Source organism: Gavia stellata, chromosome Z (assembly GCF_030936135.1).
Source record: "Gavia stellata isolate bGavSte3 chromosome Z, bGavSte3.hap2, whole genome shotgun sequence".
In the NCBI taxonomy this organism is placed as follows: domain Eukaryota; kingdom Metazoa; phylum Chordata; class Aves; order Gaviiformes; family Gaviidae; genus Gavia; species Gavia stellata.
In genome coordinates this window covers 30895707-30904341 of record NC_082637.1, presented here as the reverse complement: position 1 = coordinate 30904341, position 8635 = coordinate 30895707, and the positions used below count along the sequence as shown (strand labels likewise).

General features: G+C 44.1%; 1 protein-coding gene across 1 annotated transcript; it reads right to left on the bottom strand.

Moving 5' to 3' along the window:
• Positions 1-1212: 1212 nt before the first annotated feature.
• Positions 1213-7332, bottom strand: KCNV2 (potassium voltage-gated channel modifier subfamily V member 2). Its single transcript, XM_009821000.2, has 2 exons — positions 5893-7332; positions 1213-1488 (listed from the first exon to the last, which is right to left on the bottom strand). Exons 1-2 carry the CDS (start codon positions 7330-7332, stop codon positions 1213-1215), a joined length of 1716 nt encoding a protein of 571 aa, XP_009819302.1.
• Between the last annotated feature and the right edge of the window lie 1303 nt (positions 7333-8635).

Genomic DNA, 8635 nt, shown 5'->3' with positions numbered 1-8635 from the left:
TGAACTAATACAGGAAACTCTGATTCCATTTAATTGTTGTTGTTATTTATTTGTTGTGTAGGTTTTGGGGTGAGTTTCTGAAGCATGAGAAATTGCATCCAGCTGTGTAAGAAGGCTCAGTAATCTTAGGAAGTAAGGTACTACTGGGGGTGAGCTAAGGTGTCAGAATTGTGTCCTCGATGGCTGTATGTACCAGACAAAGTATCTTGACTTTAAATTATATTTAAATTGGTTGCAGATAAGTGCTGATAAGATCCTTTGTATGAGAAGTCTTTATGGGATATTATCCATTTCGTGTTTCATTTGATTTTATTTTTTTTTAAATGCTGTTTTAACACTTATGTCCCATGACAGGCCTATTTTTATTGTAACAATTCAATAAGTAAATACGTTAAAAGCTGTAAAATAGGTTTAGTTTATCATGTAATCCTATACCTAAAGAAGGTTTTGGGTTGGAAATGTTTTCAAAATTGATCAATGACATTTATCAACTCAGACTCCACACTTCTTCACGAGTTCTTGGCATAATGAAAGATGATTATGGAGGTGGTTGTGGGGGAAATACTAAAAGCAGTGTGTTGCTTGCCTAGGTATGAAAATAGGAATCATTTGCAGGGCTGCATTTGAAAAATAAAATTGGAACAGTGAAGCATAGCTATCTGACAGTGGAAACTGAAGCTGAAAGCTTAAGGAGTATAGATGCTGCTAATATTCAGGAAAATGCTCTAGGCTGTTTTCCTCGTTTCGAAAGCTGGTGCAAAACCAATTTCAGTAATGCAGTCAGTATATTGGGTATTCTATTTGTTTAATTTTTGAGACTGCCTTGACAGCGGTGAGGTGGCTGACCCTTAATGGCAGCAATTTGTTTTCCTGTGGTTTGATTATGGTGGGTCTTTGTTGTGGGTCTAATCAGTAGTAGGGCGTTACATCTTCATGTGGGTCTAATTCAGAGTTTCTGGGTGGTTAATCTGAAGAATGTCATTCCAGATAGTTGATGAGCACTTAAGTGCTGCTCACAGACTAGCAAAGCCCCCCCAAAACCTGTTGTTGTAATCTGAGCCTTTTTTCTTTTGAAAGCAACCCCCTTCAACACAGATGTCACCATCTACTTTTGGCCTTTTCAGTTTATCTTCAGTTAGCTTGGCTGATCTGTTTTGCTTCTTTCTACTTCAGCTTCTCTGTTCCCTCCCAATATCCAAAGCACAAACTGTGTCAGTGCTGTGACAAAGGGTGTGTTGCACCTTCTCCACAGCATTCAGATAATTTCTTCATGGCTCTCCGTGTGAAGTCTACCTTCCCCCTTTCTTTCTTGAGAGCTGTGTACTCGTAGGCCTTCAGCTTGCTGTAATAGTCTGAGAATTTGTTGTAGAGAATGGAGATGGGCATGCCATTCAGGATTATCCCAAACGCAATGCAGAGGAAAGCAAACAGGCGGCCAAGGTGAGTTTCTGGACACATGTCTCCATATCCCACTGTAGAGATGCTGACCTACAGGAAAATCAACATTCAGCTTATTAGCTGAGAAGAAATACACAAACAGGTATGTTCAGGGATCAGGGACAACTTTAAAGTTATCATTTTTGCACTTTGCATCATAAATTTGAAACACTCGCTGCTGCCTTTTTTTCTGTACTGTCCATATAATGCAAAAATTGCTAATTAAAAAAAATCCCTCTCATGCAGTAAAGAAAGACAACAGTGCAGTTTGACACCGTTCAGGAGGATTTTTAAAAGCTTTGTCCTGAAGAGAGAATTTCCAGACAATTTCCACACCAGCCTGTCCAGAAGGTGGTTTTGCTCGGCTGCAGTGAGCAGATAGAGATGGCTCCCGGACCACACAAATCCAGTGATAACTGCAGCCCTGCTCCTGTCACTTGGAACAGATGCCTTGTGTCTAAATCCGGTGTGCTTATAAACCCCGGTATTTTGGGACTTATTCTGTGGGTTGTATTTTGAGTACTACCTTTGTTTGTCATATATATTTAAGGAACGAATAAAAAACACATGAAAAGCTTCAGCTAATTGTGAAATGTATTTTCATAATGTTTGCACTATAGGAAGAAGTGACCCAGGACTTTGAAGTTTCTAGATAAAATCCCCTTTAATGGTTACATACTTACAAGGAGCTGTGGAAAAAATGAAGATCTTTCTCTGTTGCCTAGAAGTTTTTGCTCGCAGTGTATGCTCGCAACATATATATTTATAGTGCTAAGTTGTTTGATCTTCCCGCTCAGCTGTATGTCAGAGGTTACAAAAGTAGAGGTGTGTGTCCCTTTGGTAGGGAATATTCCTGTTTGTTTTAGCTGACAGGTACACAAGTGGGAAATTTTTGCTGAAGTCCCCTATAAAGAAGGATTTGGGGGTGTTTAAAATGTTGGTTTTGTGGGATTGATGGTATTTAGTATAGCCACTTTATATGAATCTGTACATTTTGCCATCACATTGTCTACATATTTTCACAGACTTTTTTCTTCTCAGCCATCAGCATTTTCTCTTTTTAGCCTATGGATGTATGAAGGAACTGTGTTTTATATGGACCCAGTACTATATCAAGTAGTGCAATACTTTCTTTGTAAAATTTAGTTTCAAAAATTCAGGGATGTTTGCTTACAGGGTTGCTACATATGAATGTTATACTCCCAAACAGTTAGCATAAAATAACTCCTAATTTATATACTTCCACTGCACACATCTTGATTGTTTATAATTTTTACATTTAGTAAATATAACTTATTTTTCTCTGGCAGGCAAAACTTGCAGACTTCTGCCATCTGGCACTTCCTAGTCTGTGCAAGGGATCTTTTTCAGCCAATGAATTTTATTTGATTTTTTTCACAGTATTTCAACACACTGTGTGTATCTGTGAAACAGTAATCTAAAACTTTGGCAGAAATAAACCACAGGCAGTAGGACTTTCACTGTAATGCTTTACGCAGTGGCTTTAGCACTGAAATAAGTCTTTGGAAGGTCACGGTGTGCAGCCTGCCGTCGTCTAACATACTAAATGAAATGTTATTTCAAATGAAGAAAGTATTAGGGCACATAAGACAGCACTGGCTAAGCACATTTGTAGGATGCACCTGGTGCTTCCTGTGGAATAAAAAGGATTAGTCACTTAGTTTAATGGAAATTAAGTCACTGGATTTGAATCATAATACAGGATAAATAGCTCCAAAAATAAATACTGAGATGAAGGCAAGATGTTTATCTCTACCAGCCAGGACAAAACCATTATCCTGTGATAAGGTTCTGTTCCACTGGCATAGTCTTCTATATCGCCTGTGACAGTTTGAAAGAGATACCTCTCCTCCTGCGTGTGTGAGACCATGAATGCTGTTGGATTTTAATGAAATTTGAGTGATCTGGATATCTTAATTTTCACTCTTAAAGAATGAATAGGTTTTAAAAAGAGTTTTATGCCTTGGAATTGCAATGTGCATGCTGCAACTCCTCTTTTGGAGACACTTGCTCAGCTAAATAGGCCTTTTTCACATAGTCATAGTCATATAGGTTTCTTAGGAGTATCTAAATGATTATTGTGTCACCAGCTTGCAGATATGAGCCCTAAAGATTTTGCATATATCCTGCATGTTCAGAAAACAAAATACAAGGCCAATGTCCTTATTCTATTAATGTATAAAGCACAAATTTTTTCATAACCTGTGTATATCACTTAGAGATGACCTGTGAAGGTCACATTACAGGACCCTTTCCTTTATTCACTGATTTTTTCCCTCTTTCCCATGCCCCAGCTTAAAGGATATTCAGCACATGTGCATATGCATGTACATATCTAAGTGTCTACGTGTGTCTATAGGGCCAGTTTTTCTGCCATGCGCTGAATCACTGCAAACATATCTATGGGAAACCACCACATCTCATTAGCCATTGCTGAACCAGAAGTGCAGGCCATGGGCTCCCAGCACCGCTGGCCAAGAGAAGGGACCTTGGATGGGTTGGGGTTGCTGTGAGCCCCATACAAAGCTCAGTGCATCCAGTGCCTATGCTGATCAACCAGCATGAGAAGATCTTCTCACTCCTTTCCAGTCCATATGCATGGGCTCCCTTCCCCAGAGAAGCGACTGGGACATAGCCAGCCCCATAGCCAGGTCTAGGGGTCGGAAGTGCTCTTGGGGCCCTGCCATAAACATGGATTATGGAGGCTAGCATCAGCTGCTGCAAAACAAAATGTACATGGTGACAGACTAGAACAAGCCCTAGAGTTACGGACAGCCTTTTGCCTTCTGTCAACACCTGCAATGTCTAGCTACCATCTGATTTGATTCAGCCTGCTATAGATATATACATCTTCTGCAGCATAACAGAGCTGTTGTTTTCCAGCTCTGAAATGCTGCAGGCAGCAGCACAGGCAGGGATCAACTGCCCCCTCTCCCCAATGCCCTTGATAAAACCACCCACCTCTGCCAAAACATTGCTGTAAAAATCATAATTGTGAAACTACCATACTTGTGCATGAAGATTATCTGTTAAGCATTTACTTAGAGCATGCATCTCCCTCTCCGTTGTCTGCTGCTCTTGATAAACCCAGAAGTGTTTCTTTTGTCTTCGCAGCTCACCTTGAAGGATATAACTATCATTTTGATCTCACAATATTTTGAGAAGTATTGGTTAACCTTCTATAAGTGAATGTACGTCCGTCCTTGGGTGTTAATGCAATCCGAGTCTGGACTTGAACAGCTTCCCCCATCCTTTAGAGGTGAACTCTGAGTTTGGGATGCTGGAACAGTTCTGCTAGGACATTGCCAGAGCCAGGAGGCATTTAAGCAAAGTGGAGGACTTTAAACTCCCAAGCTCTGTGTTCCCAGCTAAATCTTCATGCCCCTGAAAGATGTGAACCCAACAGCCCAGGAAATGCTGCCTCAAAAACATCCCTCCAAGGTCAGTGTTAGTTCAGACCTCTCAAGGAGACATGCCCAAATGCCTTAGAGCAATAACCCAGTGGCAGTCTCTAGAAATGAGGTCATCCTGTCTTCATTTCTGAGGCCTGTCAGCTGAAACGCAGCCAGTTATCCTCACTGCAAGAGCTTGGGAAGGGACTGAAATCACACTCTTTCTGGCAGAGGTTGCAAAAAAAGATTCAAGGTGACGTTAACCAGCTCTCAGTACTGACTGATGTGGGATTCAAACCAGTGACCTAGATGTAGAAGGCAGTTTACCCCATTATCAACCCCTTGAGCCATTCTGCTTCTTTTTGTACTTACTCCTTTGCAAGTCTGGCACAGTATAAATAACCACCAATGCTTTTTGTGTGCGCAGACATGCGCCTTAGACACACCACTTAAGGAACAGAACACAATCTCTTGTGTAAAACAACTGTTGGTCCTAACGCATTTTTAATGGACAGAGCTCAGAGACAGCTTTGGCTTTGCAAGTTTGAGTGAACAGACTACAGTTAATAAGCTATGTTTTATCATCTTGCAGTTGCATGATGGGTCACACTACATCTGCAAACAGAACAAGAATGAAAATCCTGTGTCCACCTGCAACCAGCTAGCATGATGCAACCTTTTTTTTTCCTTTTTTTTTTTTTGGCAACACTGACAATGGGATTAAGTGAGGAAATGCTTTTCTTTCCTGTCTCTTTGCTCACTTCTTCTTTAAAAGTGCAAGTACTGTCTGCGTTTGGTCGGACAGGAATTTCAACACTGTCTGTCTGATTAAACCTAGATTTAAGCTTACGACAGAGGTGAATGAGTGCATGTATGTGTGTGCGTGAGTGAGTGCTTATGTCCTGTAAGCTCAGAACACAGAGCAGATGTTCACTGATCTGAGCCTGCTATTTTCAAGAATGTCAGCAATTCTAGCAAGGAAGGGGAGGGGAAGGGAAGGAAGGTCTCTGGCTACCCAGCAAGGTGAGATGTGTTTACTTACGGCAGCCCACCACCAAGCATGGGGGATGCTGGTGAAGTTGGTACTGGAGACATCGTGCTCCACTGTGTAGACCATGGCAGAGAAGGCGAAGATGCCCATGGCAATGAAGAGCAAAAGGCAGCCCACCTGCTGGTAGCACTGGCGCAAGGTAAAGCCGAAGGCACGCAGCCCTGTGGAGTGGCGGGCCAGCTTGAGGATGCGGAAGATGCGCATGAGGCGCATGATGCGAAGCACTTGTCCCACCTTGCCCACCCGTCCCACCTTCTCGATATCATGCTCGTGCTGAGAGCCCCGACCTCGGGGCTGGTCGTCATCAGCAAAGCATTCAAGCAGCAGCTGCAGGTAGAGGGGCAGGATGGCAATGAGGTCTACTGCATTGAGGGCGCTGCTGGCAAAGCGGCGCAGGTCTGGGGTAGAGACCAAGCGCAGCAGGTACTCCAGTGTGAAGAACGCGATGCACAGCGTCTCAATGTGCTCCAAGACAGGCCGGCTCTCCCCGCTTTTCCGGTCTACCTGCTGCATCTCCTCCACTGTGTTCAGTGCCAGGGCCACCACAGAGATGAGCACGAACAAGCTGGAGGCCACTGCTATCACCTTGGCGGTGACAGAGGAGAAGGGCTTCTCCATGAGGTTCCAGAGCCGCCAGCGCTGGGGACCATAGTAGCGCATGTGGTGGAAGAGCTGCTCGTTCTCCTGAGCCTCTGCCTGGGATCGCAGCTCGCGCTGGACCTTCAGCTGCTCGCTCAGCTCGTCACGGCGCTCCTCGAAGCAGATGCGGCAACAGCGAGGTGTATATTTGAGCCGCACGCCCCAGTAGCTCAGCTCCTCCAGGAAGCTACGGGGGCAGAGCTCATCCCGCACACGCAGCACGCCCGAGGCATAGAAGTTGTACACCAGCTGGAAGACAGCCGGGTCCCGGTCAAAGAAATACTCATCTACCTGGGCAGCATAGTCATCACACAGACCCAGCTGGCAGCGACGGTCAGTGGAGGTAGCCAGGCGGCCCAGGCGGGTCTTGGGATAGATGGCCACTGCCTGGTAGGTGAGGCGGTAGCTTTGGCCACCAACGTTGATGTTCAGCACAGACGAAGTGGAAGCTGTGGCCGGGACTCCGGAAGAAAGGGCAGGGGAGCAAGGCATGGATGTCGAGGGCTTGTTTTCTCCCTCAAATTTGTCTCCGCTTGGCCATTTTCCTTGTTCTTTCTCTTCCTCTTCTTCATCTTCATCATCCACATAATAGTTGTAATTCCCCTCAGGTCCCAGGAGCAGTAGGGACTGGGAGTTCAATGGAGCGGTAGCAGAAAAGCCACTCTGCTTGTCTACATGCATGCCTTCATTATCCTTCCCCTTGTCAGGCTGCGGGAGGACATTTGGTGCTTCCCTCTCTCTGCCTTTAGGTTTTAAGAAAGGGAATTGTTGCTGCATGTTAAACTGCAACATACTATTTTTCCTTACTCTTCTTTGCATTCACCTGATCAAGGAATTAACACCAGCCCTTTCCAACACTACAAAGACAGACAATCCTGTTTTCTTCTCTCTTTATCTTGGTAGTATCATGCACAGCAGTAGATCTGCATTTTTCTCTCTGCCAGCCACCACTCCAGTTGTTGTGAAAGCTCTGTGTGGGATATAGACACATGAAGACTGCTGTTGACCGTTTTAATCTTGCTGACAGGGAAGATCTGAGTGCTTAGAGAAGGGGATTTAAGGGCTATTATCCTGTTCCAGCCTCATCTCCCTCAGCTGTGACGCGAATGATTAGGGATCCATAAATCTATGAAAAATCAGTAAGGGAAAAAAAAACCCTAAAGTTTTATTGCTAATAAAACCCATACATTTTCCTAATTCAAGTATATACGGATTAAGAATAATCTCAAAATGAAATTGTATGAGGGGCAGAGAGGGGAGAGACACAGAAAACATCACAGATTCCTTTCATGTACATGAGCATAGCATGTCTTGGTTTTCTTTAATGAAAGTAATAAATAATTGATAGGCAGATAATGGGTAGGAATTCACTACAGTAGCTCTTAAAATGTTTTCCAAAGATGAGCAAATAAAAGTCGTCCCTTTTTACTCCTAATTAGAATACGTCCATCTTGTTAAGGGCTGAGGAAAGTTGCAGTCTGTGCCTGAAGCTTTGGCTGTGCTCCGGGAGCACAGGTCTTGTGCTCCTCTGGACACAGTGGAAGTGAAAGACAGGGGTGTGAAGGAGTTTCCAGCACACTACTTCACTTCAAACTCTTCATGAGCTGCTGAGAAACAGAATAAAACCACTCTTGTTTCTCTTGCAGGGCATGTTTAATAGCATAAAACTGCACTAGGTAGCTAGCAGGACAGGAGAGGGGCTTTCTCTTTTTCATGGAGGTTTCATCCTCAGCTGTGGTTGAGCTGGTGCAAGCATCTCCTGTAACAGTAAGCATCCTGAAAGCCGCATTACTTCCCCTTGTCACTGGGAGCACTTCAGCTGAGCTAGAGCTCCTGTAAAGCAGAGGATACACAATAAAGAGCTGGCTCCTTCAGCATGCTCTTAGCCCCTGGTTACAACTTCTTATCACCAGCTCTTTATTCCACCTGTATCCAGGCTGGTGCAGGAAAGGAAAACTGCTAGCTTTGGCAACACCCTTGCTGGTCTGGAAGGCCTTCTGTCTGCAATCCTGTAGCCTGCCTTCCACTCGTGGCTCCCTACCCTTCCACACAAGCTGCTGGGACAGTGTATCCCAGAGCCCCTGCAGCAGTATTT

Coding starts and splice junctions, on each gene's coding strand:
- KCNV2 (XM_009821000.2), bottom strand. CDS start 7,332: ATGTTGCAGTTTAACATGCAGCAACAATTCCCTTTCTTAAAACCTAAA. Junction 1,489..5,892: donor ATGCTTGGTGGTGGGCTGCC/GTAAGTAAACAC, acceptor ATTTTCCTGTAG/GTCAGCATCTCTACAGTGGG.